Source organism: Haliaeetus albicilla, chromosome 2 (genome assembly GCF_947461875.1).
Source record: "Haliaeetus albicilla chromosome 2, bHalAlb1.1, whole genome shotgun sequence".
NCBI classification, from domain to species: Eukaryota; Metazoa; Chordata; class Aves; order Accipitriformes; family Accipitridae; genus Haliaeetus; species Haliaeetus albicilla.
In genome coordinates, this window is record NC_091484.1 from 32,423,821 (window position 1) to 32,451,023 (window position 27,203).

The 27,203-nt window shown below is 39.6% G+C and overlaps 1 protein-coding gene across 5 annotated transcripts in view; it reads left to right on the plus strand.

The window, feature by feature from the left end:
- Positions 1–27,203, plus strand: part of GOLGA4 (golgin A4) — a 90,382-nt gene that overhangs the window by 5,666 nt on the left and 57,513 nt on the right. For 3 of the 5 annotated variants that reach the window (XR_011322046.1, XM_069769920.1, XM_069769898.1), the window contains exon 2: positions 21,018–21,113. Coding sequence is in view for 4 of the 5 variants with exons in the window: in XM_069769920.1 (XP_069626021.1) it covers positions 21,018–21,113 (96 nt within the window). In the remaining variant the exon portion in view is untranslated. Of the gene's footprint in view, positions 1–14,812; positions 15,144–21,017; positions 21,114–27,203 lie in introns of those variants that run through there. The other 2 variants (XM_069769907.1, XM_069769911.1) reach the window with 2 other exon arrangements.

Consider the following 27,203-nt stretch of genomic DNA (forward strand, 5'->3'; position numbering starts at 1 on the left):
TAAATTGGAGAAGCAAAAGGACACTGAAATTTAAATTTTAAATGTCAGGCTCTGAATTGCACTTTAGAGATTGCCAAGTCTGTATATTGCTCGAAGAAGCTGGTTAATGGTAACTTTGTATCTTCTTTGTAGACTTAATCACCATCACTTTTGGTCCAGTGTCTTTACAGCTCCTGAGCAGACACTGCTACTTCAGTCAATGGCAGCTATGGACGCTGAGCACTCCTGACAGAAACAGCCCATTCAAATTAAGCAGATTGGGTTTAATAATTCCATTCACTGAATTGAAAATCGGAAGACTAGGAATTAAGTAATATTTGTCTATAAGGTACAGGCACCCAAGATCTAGAACAAAACCAGCTTTGCCAGGTCATGATTAGAGCAGATAGTAGCTCCAGTGCTTGAAATTTTAGGACTATCATACTATACAAATGTTTTTGTTTTTTTTTTAAAAAAGTTCCTATTCTTAACATTTTAGAGAAATGGTATCCTAATGGAATTCAAATACTAGAAAATAACGAGGAAGAAGAAAAATGTGAAAACATCACAGACATGTTTATAATATTTAATTCATTTAAATTAAATACAGTTTAAACCGTGTCTTACTTGTCTGTAAAGTCTAACCTGTTGACATTTGTCTTTAATCATTTACTTTATACAGGATTTTAATATAGCATATCCCTCTTCAGTCTTTCTTATGACAATATGTGACTCTTTTATTCAGCTAGAGAGTGAAGCTACTAGAAGACTCCACATGTCTAGTTGTAACACTAGAACTGGCCAAACTGAAAAGTGGATATATAATTTGAAAATATTTAAACAAATGAAATTGATAATATTCCTTTAAATGTATATTGCATTTTAGAGCCTGAATATAGCATTACTTAGATTTTGTAGAAAATTTATCTCTATATACTTCATGTTGACTCTTCTGAGGGTTATGGCAGCTCAACCTTTATGAGCTAGAAGGAGTAAAAAGCAAGTATGTATGTTTCTGTATGTAATGTGCAGTTCTGATCTAAAAAAACTTTAACACTGTAGAATTCTGTATTTGACACAAGAACAAGAGAAGATTACTTGCCATTTTTAAGGTTTTGTTTTGCCTTTTCAGGGTTTTTTAAGATGATCATGCAAATAATCATGATTGTTAAGGGATGTCCTAAATGACACCTATGCATGATACCTATGTAACTCTGAGACTTCTTGAATTATATTAGCAAAAGTCAAACTGATAGAAACAGAGTAAACAAAGCTATAGATGATGCAAGAGAAAGAATCTGTCTTCTACTGTTTGTAGGCTGAGCAAATGTAAAAGAAGTATAAAAGCAAGCAGATGTCACCCCAAATGTATACTGGGCTATTCTACTTCCAGGCATTATTTATTTCTGAAGAGTGACCTGACAGTCTTGTGCAACATTTCTGTAGCATTTGAGAAGAGATTCAGTAACTTCTGTGATGATTAATGACTGAATATTTTGTACACTTATTAACTGTTCTGACAAGCTCAGCTAAAAGAGAGAGAGAGAGCACACACAAACTGGATAATAGTTTCTTGTGCAGGCTTGTTTATTAGCTTCCATTTAAGAGAGCCAGTTGGTTACTTATGCAACCTCAGCTCAGCTTGCACAGGTGTCACCAAGGACATCACTTTTAAAAAATGGGATTACACAACTGTAATGAGGACACTGTTTGGCAGGGAAAACTTTTGTTACAGGAAGTGAGACATGAGCAAGAAATAACGCTGGGTGACTACAGGAGCCAAGGTTGGGTTTGTGGGCCTGTCGATTTTTGGGTAAACCCCCCTTCCTAAACCCCCCCCCCCCCAAACCCCCAAACCCAAACTCTCTACATGACTACATAAAGCATATCTGGTGTCAGAACCAAGGCACAACAAATATGGATTCTTTTTCATACTGTTTTTACAGTAATTTTTCAGAGCAAAGCTATACTTTGAACCATACCATAAGCCTTTATGCAACAACTTAGTTTTGCTACTTCTTTATAGACATCAGATTATTTAATCACTTAAGGTTGAAAACAAATACTTTTAGGATTTATTAATGCAAATAGAATGGGTTAATCCACCAATTTATGAATCCTTCAAATCACCAACAGAAATTGTAACTTTTGTTTATATATATGAAATACACATACATGGAATGTGTATAAACCAGAACATCACGTACTAAAAAATATTAAAACTAGGCTAAATGAAATCTCAAACAGGTTGCAGTGTCTAATGACAAGCAATTATTTAAATAACCATTTCATGCTGTTAGGTTACTCCTTCACCAAAGATGTCACAGTATTCTCCTAACTCTCTGTGTCTGCTTTACTTCAAAACCTTTGAGAAGGAATTTAAATAGTCACCAGACAAGCATAAGTAAGATGTGTGCTGACTTTTCAAGCTTTGCCTGTTTCCTGGGGGAAATACTACAGTTCTCAAATCCTAGTAAGCAAGACAGCCATGTTCATTTTTAGAACAACCAGTTCTGCATCTGCATTTATCTACTTTTGTATGTTATGGAGAAGACATTTGGCTGGGTTGCTTGTAAAAGATGGTACCAGACGTAACCAGTAGGATAGGATGATAACTGCTATCTAAACATAAAAATATGGGTTGATACAACTAAAGTTTAGTTGCTTGAAACTACATAATAGTTGTTGTGTTCCTCATAATTTGTCATTGATAAGTGTAGAAGTAATGTCTGGAGTATAACCTAGAACAGCAAAAAAGTGGCTTTCTATCTGTATGTTGTTACTGGTAAAACATGCACACCTTTTCCTCAAAACAAAAAAAAAACCAAGTCCCAGGAATGGATGAGGAAAAGCAGTGAAAATGCTTATTTCAAATTAGCTTTTTGAGGGTTGCACTTCTTCGTATTTGTCAGATTTAAAGGCGTAGCCTCCAGAAAGGCTACTAAGAAGTAGTAAAAAGTTACCCCAGAAATTATTGAGATCAAGAAAAAAGTTGTAAGGAAGATATTGAACTGAAACTCATCTGAGCTGTTCTTAGATGCAATTATTTTACTTACTGGCTCTATTTCTGGGCAACTTAAAAAGACAAAACTGAGTTAAACTATTTTACATCTGCCCTTGACCGTGCTAGGTTAAGATGAGAAATGTGAGAGTTTCACCTGGAGATTTTGTAAAAATTCCAGAAGCTTTTAATTTGAAATCATTCCCTTGATAATGACAAGTAAAAGTTCAGAGCCCCACATACAGTCTGGAAAGTAACACGAGCAGCTCACTCAGCTGCTCTGATGCCAGCCCACGACTGGCATGGTGCTAAGTCTGTACAAGGTCAGCAGTGGGTGGGAGGCACCGTGGGCTGCCAGGTGCCCCAGCAGCGAGCGTGAGGCTGAGGGTGCGTTGCAGCTCGCTCTGGCCGCTCACCTGGGAAGCAGCTTCTCCCCACCCTAAGCCAGGCAGCTGGCCGAAACCCAGGACCGAGAACTCCGGTTTAGCACAGAGAAGGCAAAGGGGTGGAGTTTGCAGGCGTACAGTAAAGGTAAGAAGAGGGAGAAATAGGTGCAAAAGTCTAAGCTGTTATCCCTGATCAGCTGATGAAAGCTGCTGCTGGTTGCAGCCTCTCGCTGGCACCGAGTAGGCTCTTGCTGCAGGTGGCTATAATTAAAGCGCTGGGAAGGTCAGAATCACAAAGATTTGAAGGTTATTACACCGGCGTACTGAAGAACTGATACTTGTATCCTTAACATTAGGCAGTAGCACTGCCCTCATTTGTCAATACTGTGCTGTTACCTCTACAGTGATGCCATTTTCTGATCCTCCGTCTCTTCTGTATTTGCACTGTGAGGTCTGATTTTGAGTTCCATGTTTCAAATTCTGTTAATAGTTTGTATTTTCAGTGTTTATACTTTGCCCGATTTCCAAGTATGTCAACAAACAAAAATATACTGAAGTACTTAAAATAGAAGTCAGAAGATGATGTTAAAAAGCAAACAATTCTTGGTTTTGATTTAAAAACTAGAAATATTTTCTGTGTTAACTAATGTACTTCATAAGTTTCTCATTCTTAAAGGAAGCGTTTCATTTCAGTAAGCAAGCCTTTTAAGTGTATTCAGTATTTACGTTTTCCTCCTTCCCCTCCTAAAAATCTCTGGAAACATTGGAGGCAAACCTCAGTTTTCTGTGCTTTCGGTATTTCTATCTTTGAGCAGCCTTCGCCTTTGAGCAGTCCTAGTGTTAACGAAACAACGAAACTCTTCCACTGCAGCAAAAATGAAATCAGTTTCACTAGCTAGAAGTAAAATTACTAGTTGTCATTAATGGAGTTTATTTCATAGGAGTTAAATTTCTTGTCTGCAGTGGTAATCTCCTCAAATAAGCATGAGGGAACTCTCTTCCCCTTCATTATTTCCTTTGCACCATATAACAAAGCTTTTGACTTGATCCTTTCTGCTTTTGTCTTCTTAGGGCGTCTCTGCATGAACGATGCAACTGGATTTATTTATTTGTAAATCAGTGCTAAAAAAAAGACAAAACTGCACTAAAAATTGCAAATCTTTGAACTTAAAATTCAGAAATTTTGTTCGCTTTTGGACAAAGAGTGATTTGGAGGCCATTTCTGTACCTGTCTCTCTGCTCTGGATTGTGTTTGCAGTCTACCACCTATCTGTTCTTTTTGCTCTGAGGCTTGTGTTGAGCAACCACTGTGTTTACCTGTATGATGTCTGCTTTTCCAGTTTTGGTTTTGGAGGCTAGGTATTCCTCTGAAGCAGCAATTTCTCCTTTGAACTCCAGAGAAGTACCACCTTGATTCTGAAGTATTTCAGGCTTCTTAGGTAAGAGAAGTCACTTCCAAAACTTCTCGATAGCTTCATGGCTGGTTTGCAGGCTGTAAGGTGATGGCAACAAGAGAATGTTTTGTAAGTACGTACTCTAGATTACCGACACCACAGAAGCTAAAGCAGCCTCATTCACAGTGGTTTGTTATTTCATAATAGTCCACAGTTACCTCCCTATACCTAACCTTCCTGTGTGGCTCCCTGCTTGAGCACATGCTCAATGGACTACACCAGAAGACCCCAAGCCCCACATGGCTTGTGGGTAGTATATTACCCACTGAGACTTTCTGATGTTGTTCATAGCTATAAGAAATTAAAAGGTTGTAACAGAGATTGGCAAGAACAAAATTTGATCTCACCTGCAGTATGGTACTTGCTTAGTATTGTCCCTAATGGACTAGCAAAAGTTTGGACTACGAAAGAATTAAATATCTAGAAAAATATTTTTAATAATAAAATTAATGAATGTATGAACCTTCATATTGTGCTTAATTAGATTAACTTAAAGTAATTTTTAGTACCTGGAGGAAGAGGAGAAAATACTGCATGAAACATTTTTAGTGCGAACTGTTAGAGTATGCTTTGAACTGGAATTGTATAATAGCATGATGGTGGTTAATGCATTATGACAGCAAGTGAAGTGTTATCTTTCTTACAGTATCTGAACAGAGCCAAAAGGAAGTTATGCCTTCCTTCTGACTATTTGTGTGCATATTTATAGTATAATTATGAAATTGTAACTGTCTGTAACACTTTTTCTGACCATAATGGGCTTTTTCCTCTTGTCTTCTCTCAGTGTCCTAACTGCAAGATTATCCTGGTGCTTTGGATTGTAGCAGTTTATATTGAAGAATGAGTTGAACAGAGGTCTAGGGAGCTATATGATGTAGAAATAACATTTCTTGCTCTTTTGGATAGTTACAGGGATGAACTGAATAAGGTAGGATAATAGAAGAACAATACATGACACTATGCTTGGAAATCAAAGACTAAATAACATGTCTCTATTCTAGTCATTACTGGTAGGAGATAGAATGACATCTCATTGTTTCCATGAGTTCTGTCTATTCTGATCCAACTACCCACAGCAGGCCCCCCTGCCTGAGCACAAGGTCTGGCCTTCATCTCTGGTAAATAATTGAGTGTAGCACTTCTGTGAATAAGTATTATCACACACGTTTAATGTAAAAGATTCACAGAGTAAAAATCATACTGTAAATTCTTTAGTAAACAGTGACTTGCATCATACTCTTGGAGTTTCTTCCGTTGCATGCAAATTGTGCTAAGTCAGAATAAGAAGCTCACAAGCTCCTGGTTTCATAAGAAGGACCTGGCAGTGTTGGAAATAATAATCAAATTGCCTGAAATCCTTTAATTTAGCCAGGCAGAGTAATAAATTACACAGTTGTCTTGGCTCTTTTTATGCCAAGCTAGTTTGCTTTACATTGTAGTACCAAACAAACTTGTAAAATTGCTAGTATCTTTCTAGACCTGAACTTTCAGATTATGACCTCTGTCTGAAATGCTGTTTAATACCGAGGCAGTCCCCATCAACTCAGCATCTCTTTTGTCTTATCTCCCACAGGTGTTACTCCAAATGAAGTTGCAGGTGCCAGAGGACAAGTTGAGATCAGCTTAGTTTTTCTTGATATAATAGTTTGAGCTCATATTGCATTTACTATAAATTTAACTGTATAATTGCAACCCTTAGGTTTAACATCCCCTCCCCTTTCAGAGCCACAGGAAGTCCAGGTGGTTTGAAGCAAATGACCAGAGGAAGTACTTGTGTGAAGACTTGTCACTGTTTTGTGGTGATAGGGTGTTTTTTTAAGCATTTTTTCCCTCTGTAAATGTAACATTGTAATACTTCAGTTACAGGTATCAGAGTTTATTTTGGATAGTTGAAAAACTGGTATTTTGCCATTTAGAAGGTAACTGATCCATTTTAATAGATACATTCATCAATAAGGAATATTTTATATTAAAAATTCAATGAGTATTTCATATTATGAATTCAATAAGGAATATTTTATATTAGTAAATGAAGAAAGTATATTTTATATTAATAATTAAGCATAACTATTCTGTGACTGTACCTTGTATTTGTTAAGCCAAACCCAATGTCTGTGGCCTTTTCGAAATAAGCAGGGAAAAAACTTGATGTGTGTGAGACAGGAGTGTGGAATCAAAGTGACAAAATAAGGTGAGCAAAGTCTGAGAGAGAACAATTTGATGATTAGAATTTGAGTTTAATTTGAAATAGTGCATGTTAACAGATGAAGATGCAAAATCACATACTTGGAGTATTCTGAGCAGTTTGGTAATTGCTTCCTTTTAAATAATAGTTTTCTCAAGTTAGAGAAGTGTTTCACATCTCAAGATTCTGCATTGGCAGTATTTCTTTGCAGACAAGGGGGATAATAAAGAGGAAGCATGTCAGCATGTCATCCTTACATACAGGTGAGCTCCTAAAGACATGAAATAGCATGAGAATACAACAAGGGGAGCATCTCTTTTCATTATGTGTGTATGCAGTTAAGTAAGGATGTCTTCTAGACCCCAGGGTTAAAAATATTTTAAATGATAAATCTGGGAACAGTATCAAATGTTCCATGTTTCAATCCCATATCCACCACTAAGTGGCTGTGCAGTATCTTGAGTTTTCCAGAACTCACTTTACTTGCCTGTAAAATGACTTGTGTTTATTTTATGGGCATACCATCAGAGCTACCATGCATTTGTTTCTAAAGCACTTCAAGAAAGCCAGATATCATGTATGCAAATCAATACTGAATACTAACTCTGCCCCTGTAGTAGTTCAGCAGAGGTGATGAAGTGTTTGCTATTTTCAACTGAAAGGTAAGTTACTCTTCTTTATGAAGTGCCTTATGGGCCTGTCATTGAGAAGTAGGTCAGACATGAAAGGAATTTCAGGCCTAAAGCCCTCAGTCTCTTCAACCAGATATTCCACACTACTCAGTGGGTGGCAAAGCTTGTAGTAAATCCTGGGAGCTAGAAAAAGGAGTTAAGGAGGCTGAGAAACACTTTCCTCCAAAACATTTGAAAAGTCATAGTAGTAGGGAATTTAGAGTATGACAGTACTCAAGCTACAATATAGCAGTATCAGGATATTATCTTAAATGCTGACAAATTCCTAATCTGCAATTGGTTGAGTGTTTTTAGAGATGTTACGTTCATAACCTTCATATGTCCTGAATTCAAGCAATAATTGATAGATCTAGCTACATAAAACTATTGTCTATGTGCTTTTGTATGTAATGGCTTTGTGTAATCACAGTACAAAAATGTGTATTTGTTCTGTTTTGTAGATTCTAGAAACTGGGATGCAAGAAGTAGTATAATTATTCCTGAATCACTGTTTTCTGTATTCTGCATCCATCAGTTTCATAAATTTGATTCTGTAGGATGGTGAATGTTTTCCTTAATGACTTATCAAATTATCAGTATTGTAGTTGGGAAAAAACCCATGGTTCTCCTTGAAATAGTTGCTTACCTTGACAGTTGCAAATATGATTCAGTACACTTCTTTAAGAATCTGTCATGGTATGACTCAGTGACTTTCTCTAGCAGTGAATTCTGCTGGGTGTAGCATCTCCAGTGATGTGGTTTTAGATGTTCTGCACTTTAGCTAAAGGGATCACACAAATGAAATTAGTTTTTTTAGCTCTTCCCGAGTAACCTCAGTGTCTCAAGATCTTTGCATATATTCTTAGCCCTGCTGACTAGAAATGATTAAGCAAAATAATTTGCTGTTTCTTAACAATAGTGCTTAAAGTGAAAATTCTTAGAATCAGAAAAATCCCAGCAGGGACATAACTGTGTCTTAGGAATATATATCTCAGTATTCTTAAGAAGCCTCTATGTAAGTAGTCATTCCTTTGACCTTTCTATCAGCAGTTGGGCAAGCAAACAGGAAAACTAACCATGTGTTTGCAGGCAATTGGGTAGCATCACTCTTCTTGATTAAAATACCAATAGAAGCACTGAGGTGCAAAATAGCTTGCCCAGGGTGGGTGACCAGGGCACTGGGAGATCTGGGAATAGAATGCAGGTCTCCTTGAAACCAGCCCACTCCTCTGCCATGAAGAAGCTCTGCCTTCAGGAGCAAGTTATTTTCTCTTTTTAGATACAAGATCCCTGCTCTTATAGATTTGTTGAGGGGGGGCTGGAGTGGGGGGGGTGTTGTGTGGTTTAGTTTTTTTTGTATTGTGATTACAGAAATAAGAATGAAAGTACTCAAGTGAGAGTCTGCTGCTAGCTAATTTAAAATCAAACTTGTGACTAGCATTGTTGTTGATTTAAAGGATCTGCTGTTTCATAGCATCATTGGCTCCATTTTTGTGGTATCCAGAGCTTTTAAAGTACAATTAAAATGAAGTGGAAGTTAGGAGAAAGGTTTTGACACTCTAGACAAAGCAGAAAGGAAATGCCACTTAACAAGGTATTGATAAAATGACAGATTTATTGATAAAATGACAGATTTTTGTTTTAGGAAGATAAGACCCTTGCAGGATCAAATCCTGTCACTTGCTTTTAAATCTTCCATGCCTTATATTCCCATTCACAAAAAGATGGCTCATGGTCTTTCAGCTGACCAAATAATTTCCTCCTCCTGCAGGCCTAACTAGTGAGCCAGTTTACTGCAGTGGTTCTTAGTAGACCTTAGCCTAAGCTTGCACTTTGTACTTCTGTAAAGAGAGGTGTGTGGCATGGAATGTGATCTCTGAACAACTTTCCCACTAGAGCAGAGAGGTTCTTTTCCCTCCCAAGGTGCAGAGTAGCAATGCCTGCCAGCTCTTCTTCACTCTAAAGTGAGTTAATTCTTCTTGTCCTGTCAGCTTGAACAACTTCAGCCTTTAGGCTACCTTTCAGCTTTCTCAGACAGTGCCCTTTCTCTTTTCATAGCCTTGTGCTTTTGAACAGAATTTTCCCTCAAGTCACTCACTATCTTTATGCAGATGGCTATTAACCTTTTTGCTCAGTTTTACCTTCACTGAGATCAGACCAATATCTGGGCACCACAGGTGAATATATGAATACACAAATAAACAGCAAATAGACTGTTTGGTAAGCAACCACGGAAGTCAGCCACGTGGTAAAGAAATTTAATATTTGATATCCAGCAAGTTACTTAGAGCAGCCTGTACTTTGTACACAAAAGGATTATACAGCTGATGTAGAAACTTTGGGTTTTGTCAGTTCCCTGATCTGAATGTTTTTAAACTCTCATCCCACTGTTGGTATAGTTTTGCATTTATAATACTGACAATGACTCTGTAGAGGCAGTTATAAGCTTCTAGAACACTGTCATCTGGTGGTGGTTTTGAGTCACAACATTTGGATATAAAAGTAAAAATGGCAATCAAATCAGGCTAGACAAATGCTCTGATTATCCATATTCATATTAATGAATAAATAATTTTAAAATAATAATTAAAAAAATTCGGTTTCTAATCACAGCACTTTAAAGGATTTACTTTGCACAACTATTTCTCCTCGTTCCATAGGCTGCAGGTACAATGAGTTGTCAGTTTTCACTGCACTATCAGATAAGGTGCTGTCGTTTGTAACCTTTGTGCTGAAGTAAAGAACAAAATACTTCCTAACTGAAACTGATTGCCTGTGCATCTATGTATGCTACACTCTCTGACTGCTTTAACATCAACATTAGTATTTTGAATTTTATGGGTAGGAGTAAAAACTAAAATTACTACCAAATGCAACGTTCCATAAACTGTCTACAAAAACAGTGGTGTGTATATAAGCTCTGGACAGTAACTCCTGTTACATGATTAGTGCTGCCTTCTGCTTAGCTTTGTTTACTCTATCACCAGTTCCTGTTCATTTATTTTTGAAGTAAATCCCTCAATATCAAATATTATCCAGTAGGAATAATAAGAATATTTTGTATTGGACATTATTTTAACAGCACGATGATGATGTAAAGAAAAATTCAAACATGGCAAACCTCCTTTCCAAACAAAATATGAACCAACATTTAAAAGTTATCAGGAATGCTACATATGTTATGTTGCTTTCTTTTATGTCTTTTCATATTTGTGATGGATGACTGGATTGAAAGAACTAGCTGCTAGCAAATTCATACATTTTTCACAAAGTAATTGGAGTTGTAGGTATGGAAAAAGAGTATTGAAAGCCATATTCATAATTTATGCCCATGGGGGTTTTTTTGTGACTTCCAGAAAGCTGCAGTAACTTAAAGACAGCATTTTAAAAATCAGATTAGACTGGCTGAAGGCTATACGCATGAATACTTCAACCATCATTAGCGACTAAGTTAGTGGTTGAGATAGTATCAATTCTTTCAGTAACAGAGTTGCTTGTTAGCTGAACTTCAAATAGCACTTAGTGGCATTACTTCAGTTTAAAGTGAAGCAAATTGCTCAGCAAAGACTATGTTCCTGAGCAATCTGAAATAACTCTGGCAACATAAAGCTAGCCAGCTCCTGCCTGCCTCTGTCTCTCTTGCAGCAGCTCCTGTACTCAGGGGACTCAGCGCAGTAAGTCAGCAGACAATTATTTGCTCTTTGGTCAGGTTAGTTTTCTGCAGCCTCAACACACAGAAATGACTAAGGAAAAGGTCTGAAAAGCACTGGAGCTAGCACAAGGCAAGGAATGGGACTGCAGGGATGTGCGGGCCACTGTCGCTGACAATTAGAGAAGTCTAGACTGCTATGAAAACACAGTTTTTTACATCTGTGCTCTATGCCCTTTCCCGCAGAAATACATTAACGACTGCTACAGATTTAATTTTGAACAGACCTTTATTCATAATTATCTACCATAACCAGTGCTGTTGCAGATGCACATTTATCTTTCACAGACAGTATGTTTAGCCTATGTTAACTGGTATACTTAAGGAAGATAAAAGAGGAGGGGCAAATCTTCACTTTGAACTACTACTTTTAGCTTCACAAAGAAGTCAACTAAGATCAGACTGACCTTCTAGAAATAAGGTACTATTCAGTTAAGTAAGCGATTTCAACACTCTGTGTGTGCGTGTGTGTGTGTCTCTAAGAATATGGTTCCAGACATTTCTGTGGGATTTAGAGTAAATGCTTTGTATATTGCAATGTTTTAATCAAACTTGCCCAGGTGCTAAAAGACTTAAAGCCCTTCTAGAAGGCTTATGATAGTATTTTGCGGAGTTACCATACATATCTTCAGAATTTGTATACTACTGCTTAATGTGGGATACCACTTTGTATTATCTGAGCAACACTAGACACATAGCTGTGTATCACAAATTATCACTGTTTTGTACCAATTCAAAAGTACAGAAATTCACATTGTCCTTGATTTTTTAAATGCCACCAATCTATATATGATTAAATGATACATACAAATATTACTTCACCTCTTCCTAAAACCCAGGTAGGAGGTGATTATGTACATTGGAATTTACACAACAGAAGACCTTGCTGTAGTAAAAAAATCCCCTGGAAAATACCTAACTGCCATATGATTACCATGTTGGGTTAGTATTATTGCAACCCATTAACAGAGTTCCAATTAATTAATCACCTTAGCATTTTCTGTAGGAACTAATACTTTAGCATAGGAAAAAATAACTTTTCTCAGTTTCTAGTCTTGTACTTGTTCTCTTCTGCATAGCCTTTAGTCTTATGAAAACATCTGCACTGTGAGAAACAGTCAGAACATATTATCTCAAGCTTTAAATTTTCCAAGGAAATAATACAGACCTGCATTATTATTGTGTTGGACGCATTTCGTAAAAGAATTAACAAAGCTCTGCTTTTCTATTTGATTGCTGTAGGAGGTAGTGTCCTTTCAATTGTGCATCTATCCATCAAACTCACATACTAAATTTAGTGATTTAGGTTTAAGATTAGAGTGTAATCTGTAGATGCTGAAAAGAAGAGAATGTGAGCTAGCATTTGTAATAGAGCACATAGGTGTGACAGAATCATGGATTTATTGAGACTGAAGGTTGTTAAAAGGGTTTCCCAAAGCATTCATCAGGCAATGCCCCTCTTGCTTGCTAACCTCTGAACTGTACAGCTGTGCGGCTGCATGTCATATTTAGAGGGAACAGAGGCTACCTGACTGAAGTAGAGGATTTTTGCTTTTCATGCTGCAGTAAACCTAATTGCCCATTTTATCTCATTACCTCATGGACTGCTATTTCAGGTGCTTTTGCCCCTTTAGTCCTGGAGACTTTTTCATATACCTCTGTTCCAAGCTCACCTATAGAAAAGAGAACATAAAAATCTTCAAAATATTTATCTATTATGGCTTGTAGATTAGGACTAGCTTTTTGAAGGTGTTACAAATCAACAGTTGTTCTCACTAGAAATCAGTAGAGTGTGCAAGTCACTGCTGCCATCCAATGTATGCGTAGTCTTAATGGGAACAAAAAAAAAAAGGATCGCTACCAGTTTCAGTTTATCTACAGCTAAACAGACTGCTGAAAATGACTTTTTTTTTTTTTAACATGTAGCAAAAAATTAGGAAAAACTTAAGAGCAGTTTATGTTTGCTGTAGATGTAGCTTGGTTATTTTTTTGGTCAGTGTACAGCAAACAATCCATTTCCTATCCACGTTTTTCCTCAAATTACTTAAAGATGACCGGAGTGTATTTCAGGGAAAACATTTCTGGACGTTTGTGATTACCACATACAGCCTTCTTAGTATGGCGCTTTACAGAAGACCACATGGTTCAGCATTTCTTGCAAACAGCATGATGTATTTCTAGCTTCCATACAACATCACTGTCAACACAGCAAGTTTCAAAATAGTCCCATTGTTGGAAAGTGAATGCCAGCTACTGCTGACAGCTCTCTGCATCTGCACTGACAGGACTGAGCACACACACACAAATCTCATCCAACGTGGGCTCTAAAGCCATAGGTTTTAACCTAAAGCAGCCAAGAACATTTCCGCCCTAGTTTCAGAGAGAGAACAACTGTGGCAAACACCGCCTTTCCACGTTTAATGGTACTGTATTTGTGAACAATATACCTCTGGTTTACAAATAGAAGAGCACTCAGAAGGTTTTGGGTGGACTAAATGAAAACAAAGTGACGTTCTTATCAGCAGGCAGGTTTTCAGACAGGTTCAAAAAGCAACTTCTGAGCATTTTTTTAGTCAGAAGCTTTCACAAGCCCAAGAATCGAGCACCTTGTCATTGTAACGACAAGGTGCCCGATTATTCGGGTAGTGAAGGCTCGCGCACGAAACTGTCACCAGCCGGCACGGAGGGGCTTGTGCCACCTGAGGGCTTACAACCCCCCTACCACCACCATTCCGGCAAGTCAAGTCTGTGCACTGATCGGCCGTGCCCCCTTCATCTGAAAAGGATTTATCTGTAATCACTCATCCAGCCACACGCAGAGCAGTCGCCATAGAAGCAAACAAGAGGAAAAAGAAGCGGCCGGAGCCGCGTCCCCTCCGGCTGCCCAGCCGCGGGTGGAGCTCGCCGCGCCCGCTCCTCGCACGCCCCTGCCCGCAGAAACGCGCCGGCGGCCCCTAAAGGCGCAGGGTCGGGGCGCACCTTCTCCCTTCGTGGGGCGCAGGAGCCGGGGGGGGGGCGGGCGGCCTTGCCCCGCCGGTGGCGAGGTTAAGGTAGCCGATCGCACGGTTACGGCGGCCCCGACACCTCTCTCGGCGGCGGGAAGGCGCAGCAAGGCGGCGGCTGTTGCGGTTGTCGTTACCGCTCCGTTTTCCCTCCCTCCTGACAGGGAAGCCGTGACCCGACCGCGGGGGGGACAGTGCCTCCCCTCCGCCTGCGCTATTCCCGGCACCGCGCCGCCTCCCGCCCCGCGGCCGCCGGCAGGGAAGCGAGGCGAGGGGAGGCGGGTCCGGCGCTCAGTCCCGGTCGGGCGGCAGAGAGCCGGCGCCCGCCCCCGGGGCGGGAGGAAGGGAGGAATGGCGCCTGGCATTCCGTTGGGAAGTTTGTGCCTCGCCGCACCCCGTACCCGCCTGAGCGCTCCGTTCCACGTTGGCTGCGCAAGCGCAGTAGTCGCGGCGTTCACCTGCTCCGCGGTGGGGGGGGGCCGAGGAAGGAGAGGTGGCGGCTCCACGGGGCCAGGGCGAGCGGAGCTCAGCACCACCACCGACCCCTTCCCCCCGGGCGCCCCTCGCCAGCTGCGCGGGAGGCGCTGACTGACCGGCCGGGGAGCCGTACCCCGTTCCTCTCGCCGCCGGCCCCCCGACCTCCTCCTCTCCCCCCCCCCTCCCGCCACCATGTTCAAGAAGCTGAAGCAGAAGATCAGCGAGGAGCAGGCGCCGCCGCGCGGGGCGGGGGGGCGCGCGGCCCCCTTCCCGCCGCAGGTACCGCGGGCGTTGGGGGGGCGGAGGTGTCCGTCGGGTCGCTGGGGGGGGTCGGGAGGGAGCCCTGGGCCGCTTGCAGTGTCAGGGCGGGCGCCGGTCGCCTCTCGCCCGGAGGGGCGGCGGGCCCGGCGGGGCAGGGCCGCGCTGCTCCCGGCAAGGCCTCGGCGTCCCGCCGACAGCGGGTCGGCCCGGTCCCGCCGGCCCGGCCGCGGGGAGGGTCGCGCAGCGCAGGCCTTGGTGGCCGGCCGAGGATGGGCCAGCGGGCAAGCGCCGGGCCCCGGCTCTCTGCCAGCGCGGGGCGGCTTCGCTGTAACTTCGAAAGACAAGTTTGTGGTTAGCGAGCCGCCTCCTGTCCGGGAAGCCTCCGCAGAGGTTTCCGAGAGGGTTCTTCTTTTTGGCCACCCTACAAAGGCTGTCTTTTGGAGGGATGTAAAAAACAGCTCTTGCTTGAACATCAGACGGAATGAAACAGAGTTGGGTTTCGTCTGTAGCGTTTAAGGGAATGACGCTTTCACGTGCACTGGGTAACAATCCAGCATCGGGATCGCTAGTTACCGTTTTCTCTCGTATTCGTGTTTGTTTTTTCAATTCCTCTAAGTCCTTTCTGTTTCCATCGTTTAGAGGGCTGGTCTGCTTACCTCAGCCTTATGTTTGCTTTTTTTAACTGTGGAAAAATTGGGGATATAGTATAAAGCTGGGAGCAAGGCTCCCTCCCCTCCCCCCCTTTCCTTTTTTTGGCCATAATTTAATTGGCCATTTTTCCCTTATGTGTACTTTAACAAAACTATGATTAGTGTTGGATTCTAGAAACTACTGTTTTTAAATGATAATAACGCACGTTAAATACAATAGGGGTGCAGAATATCTCTGAAAGTGACAGTGGCCAAAAAAAATGTTGTAGTGATTTCATGCATGTGTTGAAGCAGAACAAACTCTCTCTACCAGTTTAAATTTGGGTAGAAAGACTTTGAAAAGTTAACTTTGTATTGGCAAACTCTGTGCTGAAAAAGATAACATCTGCCTATGTCTCTGGCTTTTTGCTGGGTTAAGTATCCTTTGCATCTTGGAATCTAAAAGAATAAACCTGGTATAAACTCTGTATCGTATGAATGTTAAGCTATAGGCAGATAATTGGTTTAATTTTACAAATAGGCCATCAGTTGCCTGGGCTTGATCTGAATGTAATTTGAACCACTGGGAGATCTGATGCTGCATAGTCTCAGTATTAGACCATGGTTTCAAAACTGCTGACACTAGCTATGTAGTATTTTTTAAATCACTCATTTGTCAAATAGGGGCAGTATTTTTAGAAATGGAGCTACTGTAAAAGCTTTATGTAGCTTGTTGAGTTTTATTTTAAACCCTTTCGTAGTTATTAACTCTGGGTCTTCTCTAGTTAGTGAAGTTAAGTACATTTTTGTCAGCGGCAGTTTAGAGTGCTGTCCTGAATTGGCATATGTGGTGAACTTTCAGTACAGTGTAAAGAGATTGAGTTGCAGCACTTACTATTTTCAATAAGCAGCAGCTAAATTATGATACCTTGCACACAATATTGTAACCCACTTAGTTCAGGATACTTGGTGCATGTGTTAAAGGGTCAGTGCTTGCTGAAAACCAGCCTTGTAAATAAATTTGGGCCTGAGTGCACATGGGCATGCAACAGCATAATATATTGCAGTTTTTATTTGGCTGCTGAAATTAACATTGACAAATTTCATGAAACCTAATACAAGAGCTTATGATAAATGATACTTTCACCTAGTCTGCTATACTGTGGATAGTGTAGGTCATGTAACTCAAGGGTTGACATGAATGGAAAGGCAGAAGCAGAAAATGAGAAAAGGTTTTTATTTTTGTGTAAATAGTTGTCTTGCAGTATTGCTTATTCTTCAGTTGTTCTCAAGTAACACTAGAGGGAAACTGGAGTTAAATTTGATCTTAGAAATAAAATAGGCTGGTCTGCTCAATCCTTGTATCTCATTTGAAAACAGATTCTGGAAATGAGGAAGGAGCAAGAAGGTTTTGAGGCCTGTAAAATGTACTGGAGTCTTGCAGAGAGTGTGGAATATACTTTTGTTACTTTGCTTTCAGTAATTCAGATCCTTAAAATGCACTCCATTTATTGGGTACTCTGTCATCATAGAGATTATCAGCTGCTTTCTGTCGAGGTATTTTCAAACTGAACTTTCCAAATGCTTAATGTTTCTTAGTTTTATGAGACTTTTGTTTGCATTCATTTTTTGCTCTTTTCTTTCCTATGCCCTGTTGTAGGGAGACTTTACTCACCATACCCTCTCTGGTATTCATATCTTCTGCTTTGAGACCTGGAACTTGTCATTTGTACTCTGGTTTATAGTGTCTGAGACTAAATTTACTGATCTAAGATAGATTAAATCCAGAGATAAAATTTCTCAAGTGTAACACTTTTTCTGAAGAGGTCTTTAGGCCTCTTTATTTCATATGAACAGTTAGCTAACTGATGTCATCTGTCGGATTGAGAATACCTACGCTCTGCCCCTCACAGGCTGAAGAACACATCAGTTTCTAACTGGTGACAAGGAAGGAAAAAAAAAAAGCTATTGCAATTCCAGGTGTCTCTTGCACCCATACTTGTTGAAGATGGTACCTGACAAATAGGAAAGAAGTGACACATTTAATACGGTTTTTGCCTCAGTCTTTAATAATACTGATAGACCTTGGGTTGCCCAGTCCCCTGAGTCAGAGGACCGTGGCTGTCGGAACAGTGACTTTCCATTTGTGGACACTAAAATTGTAAGGGACCAGTTTTATCGGCTGGATGTTCATAACTCCATGGGACCTGATGGGATTCATCCCAGAGTACTGAAGGAGCTAGCAGATATTACAGTAGGACCCCTTTTAGTCATCTACCAAAGGTCTTGGGAGTCTGGGTAGGTCCCCACTGACTGGAAGCTAGCCAGCATTATTCCTAGTTACAAAAAGGGTGTGAGGGAAGATCCAGGGGACTACAGACCTGTTAGTCTACCCTCAGGACCTGGCAAAATTATGGAGATGATCATACTGGGTACTATTGAAAGGCATTTAAAGAACAATGCAATCATCAGGCACAGTCAACATGGGTTCACAAAGGGAAAGTCCTGTTTAACTAATTCAGTATCCTTCTATGATAAGGTCACCTGCCAAGTGGATGAAGGCAAGGCGGTGGATGTATTTTTTCTGGCTTTTAGTGAGGCTTTTGATACTGTCCCTCACAGCATCCTTCTGGACAGGTTGTCCAACGAGTAGGTACGCAGCGCTCTGGGTGAAGAACTGGCTGAGCAGCAGGGCTCAAAGGGTTACAGTGAATGGGGCTACATCCGGCTGGTGACCAATCTTCAGAGGATTCAGTTCTAGGGCCAGTTCTGTTCAATCTTTTTATCAATGATCTGGATGCAGGAGTTGAATGCACCCTTAGCAAGTTTGCTGATGATACTGAACTGGGAGGTGCTGTTGACTCCCTCAAGGGACAAGAGGCCTTGCAGAGGGATCGGGATAGATTGGAGCAGTGGGCAATCATCAGTAGCATGAAATTGGACAAGAACAAATGCCAGAATCTGCACCTGGGATGGAGTGGTGCTGCTGGACACAAGTCTAAATTGGGAGAGGAGTGGCTGGAGAGCAGCCCTGCAGAAAGGGGTCTGGGGGTGCTGGTTGACAGGAGTCTCCACAGGAGTCAGCAGTGTGTGCCCTGGCAGCCAAGAGGGAAAACTGCATCCTGGGATGCACCAAACACAGCATAACGCGCCGGTCAAAAGGGGTGATTACCCAGCTGTATTTAGCACTGATACAGCCTCACACTGTGTGCAGTTCTGGGCCCCACCATTTAAGAAAGGATGGGAAGACACTGGAATGTGTCCCGAGGAGGGCACCAAAGCTGGTGAAGGGGCTGGAAGGCATGTCCTCTGAGGAGCAGCTGAGGACTCGGGGTTTGTCTACTTTGGAGAGAAGGAGGCTGAGGGTGACCTCACGGCTCTCGACAGCTTCCTGAGGAGAGGACATGGAGAGGGAGGTGCTGATCTCTTCTCCCTGGTACCCAGTGCCAGGACACGTGGGAATGGCTCAAAGCTGTATCCATCAGGGGAGATTTGGACTTGACATGAGGAAACATTTCTTTACCAAAAGGGTGGTCACACCCTGGAACAGGTTTCCTGGAGAAGCGGTCGATGCCCTGTGCCTGTCAGTGTTGAAGAGGCATTTGGACAACATCCTTAATACCATGCTTGAACTTTGGTCAGCCATGAAGTGGTCAGGCAGGTGGACTAGATGATCATTGTAGGTCCCTTCCAGCTGAACTATGCTATTTTATTTCATCTCCTTTGTTCTGTCCAACTTCAGTTACATCATCTTTCTGTTCTTTGCATAAGATCAATGACTATTCGTTCTGCAGAGCTTAGTGCCACAGAAATGGCTGTAAATTGACAAGAAGTCTAAATGAAGCAGCGAAAACTGTAGAACTGTTAAGAGCAGAATGAAGAGATATGTTCATACTCCTAAACAGTAGCAAAGTGGCGATGAATATTTGGAAAATGTTTTCCTTTTGTATGGTGAGGGCCAGAAGCAATCTTTAAATCACTGGCATTAGGTTAGGGAGTAGGAATAAAATGATAGTAGGCTATTGGCATGAACAGATCGTTACTGTTCTTCAAACCCTGTGAACACTTTTGGTGTGAAATTTTTCAGCAGGACATAGAGCTTTTATGGTGAATGGTTATTTGGTAGTAGGTGAGGTTTTTGAGTTGTATTTTCAAGTGGGAGCATTGGGTCCACTTGGTCAAACCTGTAACTGTGACTGACTGGAATAATCTTGCGTTTCGTTTGATGTTGTAGTTAATTCACTAGTATCCAAATTTTACAAAATGCACACATAGATTTAGGCTATAAAGTGAGCGTAATGCTCTGAAAAACTGTCTTTTTTGGTGATATCTTTTCAGTGGTGTGATAGTCTGTCAGTCATGTTTTGGAACATCCAACTCTGTCTTGTGAGACAGGCATTGCGGAAGACAGAATTTACGTATGCAACCTCAATGATGGTGCTGCAACAAAGTGTTAACGGATTTGTGGTAGTTGGTTTTTCTTTTTCTTTTTTTTTTTTTTTTTTTTTGCAACACTGTTCATTCTGGTCATATTGTAGAATATACCTAATGAGAGATCTTACTAATTATTTTCTTCATACATAAAAGCTTGTTGATATTTTAATGTTCATTACATTTATACTGAAATTTTATATTTGAATTTTGAAGCATGAGGCTGGCAAGCTACTTTTGGGTTGGGTTGGCATGGCTTGTTGCAACCTCACTCAGCATGAAGTTGTGAAATTTCTTTGAACAGATGTTCAGTGCTGACAGGAACAACAAGTTCATACTGAATTTCATAAAATGTGTCATTTTCTTCTGCCCTTTTTATTTGTTTAGATTCAATTTTATATGTGTTTTTTTTCTTTGTCAGTTTTTTTATGTTAATTTGTTAAAGGAATCAGATGGTATTTTGTATGTAAATGCTTGAATCCCTGTCAGTTTGCAAAACTTTTAAATCTTAGGCAACTGTACTATGTTCCTAAAGTATTAGAAGGCTTGAGTTTCAAATGTGGTCTAAGAGGACCATTGTCAGAAATAATCAAAATAACTAATTTTGTTGCATGCTCTCGTGGCTGATTGATTACATAATCTGCTCTGGAGACTTTGTGGTAAGGTAGAACTTATCACAGATGGTACATGGAACTGTTTTTTTTCTTTAAAAGGAAGATCTAGACCAGGCTTTACTGAGATGTTATATTTAGTAATTGTTGAAGTGAATTATGATATGGAATAATTAGTTCTGGAATTAATATTATTCTTGATCTGTGTGATCTCTGTGTAGGTCCCTTCCAAATCCCCTCCACCAACTGGCAACAGAAGCAGGACATCTTCGTTTACAGATCAGAATGATGAAGGCACATTAACACCAGACAAAGAGGTCAGCTGAGAACTGTTTTTCTGTGTTTTTCAACTTTTAACTTTAAAAAAAAAAAACTAACTTCGTGTCTTTCGATTAATTTTTTTTTTGATTCCTCAATCTCACTGTTTTCTGTGCATTTATAGATACAAATAGTCTAATTTTTAGGTTAAATACTGAAGAGTTTAATATTAGTAAAACAGCCCTTTAAGCTGTAGTGGTTAACCCCCAGATTAGGAAACCTTTTAAGTCCTTCTTCAGGTCTTAAAAATCTTACCCCTGAACTGAACTCAGCTTGGCACTTTGCTTCCTGCAATGATAATAGTAATGAAGGGAAGAGTACTTCATGATTTGGTTTTGTATTTTGGAAATGCAGTATTGAGTTTTCTAATAAATGCTTTTTTTTGGTCTACTGTTATATATATATAGAGAGAAATAGATGTGAGACCTCTCTCTGTCCTTGAAGAGAGGTTTTCTGTTAACTGATGCTCCATAATGTCAGCAAGCAGTGTCACCCAGGGTAAATTATTAAGTGTTTCAGTAAGGAGAGTTTGCTGGTTTTTTGTTGTTGGTTATTTTTTCAGGAAAAACAACCTGCATTTCTATTCTTAATGCAGAGTATAGAAGGAGCATATTGCCGCATGAAACTACCACTGTGGCCTAGAAGGAATGAGTTGGTGCCGAGAGTTGGTGTCATCAGTGACTACTGCAAACATAAAGATATTCCCGCCCCCTTTTATTTTGCTGTGTGTACCCATTGTGGAATGTGCTAGAGGTTAAAGGACTGTTTTGGCCAAGGTTTTCAGACTTTTTAAGCAGCAAAAGCATAGTGGAATGTGAAATATTGAAGCCATGAGACACAGTGATGTTCTTCTGTGTGACTGATTTGCTGCTTTTGTCTGTCATTAGCTTGGCCCTGCCTACACAAAAGGAAGAATTTTTTCTCTCTCTTTTCAGTGGGAAATAATAAAGGGAAAGAATAAGTAGTAACACTCCTCATCCCTTTTATTATACAAGTACCAACTGCTTTTCTGCTCAAATAGTATAACTTACACGTTGCATGAGAGGCAGAATACTTTTCCTTAACTTGCATTTATTTTTGAGGATGTCTGCTGTTATTCCAGGTCTGAAAAAGGTTTGTGAGCCTGAAGGCTTATCTTCTATTTCAGTTTCATCAATTGAGTTAGTAAAAAATACTAGCTTTCTTCATGATTTGGATAACATATTTAAAAAATACATTTCAAATGTTGTTGGGTGCTACTGATATGTCATGTGTTTGTATCAATGCTTTCTGTAGTGGTTGTCATTTCTGTGGAGAACTATGTTTTGTCTTGTAGTGCTTCATTAGATTTATGTTGCCCCCCAGCAGGCTGTTTTTTCAGACTGCTTTTCCAGACAAACAGGAGAAGCAAAGAATTCCCCACAGGACACACCAAGTTATGTTGGAAGAACATTATGCTCTAAATACAGTGGTTACACTGCAATCATGAGAGAGGCAGAAGGAGAAATATGATTAAGAATGGAAACAGAATACTAAAGTGACCTCAGATTTACAGTTATCCTTGGGCTTAGGGAGCTGCTGTGAGAATTTTACTTGTGAAATATATCCTGTAATTAAAAATTCAGAAAGTAGTGAAGCTGTTAAGGGAATGAATATCTCTTCTTTTTTTATAAGGACTGGTTTTATGTCAAAGGGAAAATTTTACTAAAATAAAGATCAATTTAAATGATCAAGATATGAAATCTCCTTTTTCCAAATATTTCTCATAAATGTTAACAGAATGATTAAAAGCATATTGTCTTTGAAATTTTTTTGTTGGATTAGATTTTCATGAAATTCAGTTCAGCGGTACTATGCCTAAAAAAGATGCAGATATTGCATACTGTCTGAAAATACATGCCCTGCTTATATGGGTACATTATGTCTTCTGGGGGGCATTTTTTGCAGCATTCTCATTTGATCAGGCAGGTGTCAATGGCAATGGCATCACAATGAACTAAAGTTGGACAACATTTAATACACTGAGACTGTTTGGTTTTTGAAGAGTATCATATGCTAAAACGTTCTTCCAATACATAAATAAATGCTAACCCTTTTGGTACTGAAAGCTAAGCAAAATTACAGTGTTTCGTAGTTTTCTTGTACGTTCTCTGTCCTCCCTCTGGCCTATTATGTTTTAGTATGTCTTCAGTAGATCATGTTTTTGGATGTTTAATGCTGTAGTATCAAAGTTTCAAGTACTGCATGTGAAAGTTTTGATTTAAACTCAGAATATTTTTAGAATTAAAAAAAAAATTCAGAGCGAATGACAATTGTAAATGACAGCATTAGTCTGATTGAAGAAGTATAAGAAAACATACAGGCAAATGTTCTTGCTTTATATTCTGCAATGACAAGATGTTTTTGTTTATCAAAATTCCAAAACATTCTCAGTTTAAAAAAAACCCAAAAAACAAAGCAACAAAAAAACCCCTTGTATGCTCCGTTCATGGAACACTAGTTGAGTTTCTTCTATTTTAGTGGAGCTGTGGGTCTCCAGAGGCAGCGTTATAGAGAAGCTCATAATTTTTTCAAGTGTGAGGAAAAAGCAGATGTCTGTTGAGTTCTGTATTCTGTTCTTGCAAGTAGCCCATAAAATATGACTACAGTGTGAGGTAAAAGCATATATTGGTACTTCCATAGAACTTCTTCAGACAATTTGCATATCAGATGCCTTCTGAGTTGGTCTTGGTGCCATTTGAAACAGCCCTGGATGATTAAGACATGCTTACTTGGTGCTTCCATTCTTTTCTAGGGAAGATCAGTGTTTGGTTTTCAAACTGTTAACTGCATTGACTCTTGAAGAGAATTTGAGGTGAAATACATTAATCCTATTCAGTATAGTTCCTAGAAGGTCAAAATTTTGTTTCTGTTCTATAATATACTTATTTACGCATCAGGCTCACCTGCCGAAGATAGCAAAGCTAGTTTGGAGCCATCAACTGAGAGCAAACAGCCAATAGCTTGCTGTGGGTGACCTACCAGTCACGCAGATCCAAATATCACTCACATCCTCATGAGTGTTATGGAAGTGACAGCAGAGCACAATATATATAGCTCTTCTTAGAGCTAAAGATAAAGTAGCCAAGGCACTTTTCTGTCTCACTTTAGTGCTATATAATGACTGTGTTTTTAAATTAATTGAAATGTTTTTCTAGCGTGGACGCTAAAGCAGGACAAGTAAAGCTGAAATAATATTCCTTTAGTACCTTTGTTAATGCTGCATCTTTCCTGTATTCATATACTTAATTTGACATACTTCTAAATAGATGTTGCCATGCAAAGACAGTAGTGGTTCACATATGTCTATATCTTTTTCCTTTCTGACATGCAAATTTAAAACTAAATTTTGGAGGCTGTATAACCTGGTTTGTATCTAAAGCCTGGATTTTAGAACTCCTGATGTGTACACCAGCATGTTTAGATTGCTCATCAGAATGAAAAACAAACCAGAAAAGAGTTGTGTTTGATTTCTGTACTACCTCTATGAAAATGCAGTTCTGCACTCTTAGTTTCTGGGGCTTTTTTAATTGCAGAGAGAACCCTTGAACTTTCAGGTCTTGCTTCAGTTTTTCCTATTTCCTGATCACAGTAGGGATGAGCCATAAAAGGTTATGTTGCAAATTGCACAAACCTTCTATAAATAAATATTTGTGTAAATCAGCAAATTACTGAATTATTCACAACTTTTTTCTGGCATTGCCCAACTTGGACAAATAACCAAATTTATTTATTTATTTTACTGTGGGGAATGAGTTACTTGTCAGTAAGTGTTGAAACTCTAAACCTTTAGCCTGATAGCTGACATCCCCCAGCTCCTTGAACTAGATGAACAAATACTGGCTTGTCTCTTAGACAAGCTTATAGTCTGATCCCTTTCTCTCTGTCTTACTGTGTTTGTATACAACATGGCAAAACAGTCCATGGAGAGTTATAGAAGCTTTTAAGCATTAACATAGTACAAATGCACATATACCATGATGCACTTTGCTAACAAAGTGTATGAATTTTCCAATTTGCTTGGTCATGGGTTAATCTGAAGTTTGAAACCACTGATTCTCTTCCTTTTTTCTGAAAGGGAATAGTGACTGCCTTTGGCAATCAAACATGTATTATACGTATGTAACATGCATTGATTCAACTACTGCCATCTCCAGAGCAACAAAACTTGGGTCAAACTCTAATCCCTGTTAAATTCTGGTTTTTGTTTCACAGCACGTTAAGGAAGCCCTTTGATCTAGGGATCATGTGTACTTTGGCCTTTGCACTCCACTCATTAAAATCTTAGCAAAGGAAGATTTGAGCATGGTAATTCTTCAGAGGGAGGAGGAATAGCAAGGATAATAGGAACACAGTTGATTTTGGAGTTCAGAAAGTCCATAAAGAACAAGTAAGGCTGCTTTGCTTAGGCCAAACTTGAGGGCTACAAAAACTGTTCAGAATTTAGGAAATACAAAAGTTATTTAAAAAATAACTTTATGTATTGTTCTTTGGTAATACTGAAGGAAACATAGTATCATCTGGTGAGTTGCTTCATTGCCTAATTTACCTCATTTGTAACTTTCTCCCCAAGATAGAAATGTTTGTTGGTTAGTAAGATTTTACTTGCAAAAAAAGAGTAGGAGTTAAATATTGTGACAAAAGTTCAGCAACATCACAGCCTTAATTTGGTGTCTGAGATGAAGGTCGATATGGGGTAGGGAGTTCATTTACCCTGGAGTATGTTTGAAACAGAACGTTAGAAGATCTTAGTAGGATTTCTATGGCAAGCTTCAAGTGTGATTTGATGGCATTCAGAGGATTAGAGAAGGTTAGTTAAAGGATTATTTACATCTTTGCACGTTTGGTCTGTTTCTAGTATGCTTCAGCCCAGTTGGGTTCCCTGCTTGTCTAGTTTTATTGATCACATTACTGGCATAGCACTAATGTGGTATTGTGTTAGTGATATGTTAGACAGTATAGCACCAGAGATGTTTAATGTTTCTGAAACTGCTAAGATAATTCAGAGTGGGTTTTAGGCCAGATCCTGAAGTGCAAGAATCCATTGTGGAAATCTTTATATCTGTTTAATTTTGGCAAACTAGCAGGTTGTTTCTTGCCTTTTTTCTAGGAATAGGTGAATCGTTTTTAGCGACTTTTAATACCCCCCCCTTCCCCCAAGTTAATTAGACAGCTAGTTTTAAAGCCATACTGAATAGTTGATTAAAAAATTAAGAAGTGCAGATAAAAACACATGTATATATTGGAAAGCATTAGGTAGTGTAATTATAGGACTCATTAGACAACTCTGCCTATAATTTAGCTGTAAAAACATAGCAGGTAATGAGCTGCTGGAGTAACAAAAATACTGTGAGCAAGTACTTAACTATTTTCATTGTTGGGAACCCATCATCTGAGAATGGAGGATGAACTCACTAATGAGAAGATGCAGCCACTTCTAAATGTGCTAAGGAGATACCACTCTTGGACCATGACTGAGTATATTCTGTCTTTGGTAGCTATTTGAAGTGTGAAACTTGTCTTGGCTACTGCGAAGAAAATATTTTGCGATTTCATTTTAATACAGTGATTACTGTTCTGCCTCAGTATTGTTGTCTTCTGCCCTTCTTTATTTGTAGGGTTGGCTCCTTCCCTTTTGTGCTTGCCCTTACTCAAGCAACAGTAGGGTGAAGCTGAGATGATTTAGTGATGTTCTTGCATTAGGGTTCTGACTAACATCTGTGAAACTCAACAGTATTGTTAATTGCATTCTACTGTTTGTGTAAGCTATTAGTTCTGATAGAGACCCTGGAGTTATATGTCTGCAAACTCAAGCAGTACTGCGTCAATTTATATTCATAAGCTTTTTTCTTTCTTTTTCTCAAAACTGTAACAGTAATGTGGATTGGCATATTTTAGGCTTCAGATAGCTTGGATCTTCTGATCTTGCTGAAAAGGAGTTACATACGCTCCCTATCATTTGCCTACCAGGTAGTTTGAATGAATTTTTTAAATTAGCTCTTTCCATTGTTTAAAGCTCTTTGTCATCTTACTGGTAAGTTTTTTGGGTTTTGTAATTAACATTGTGTGAA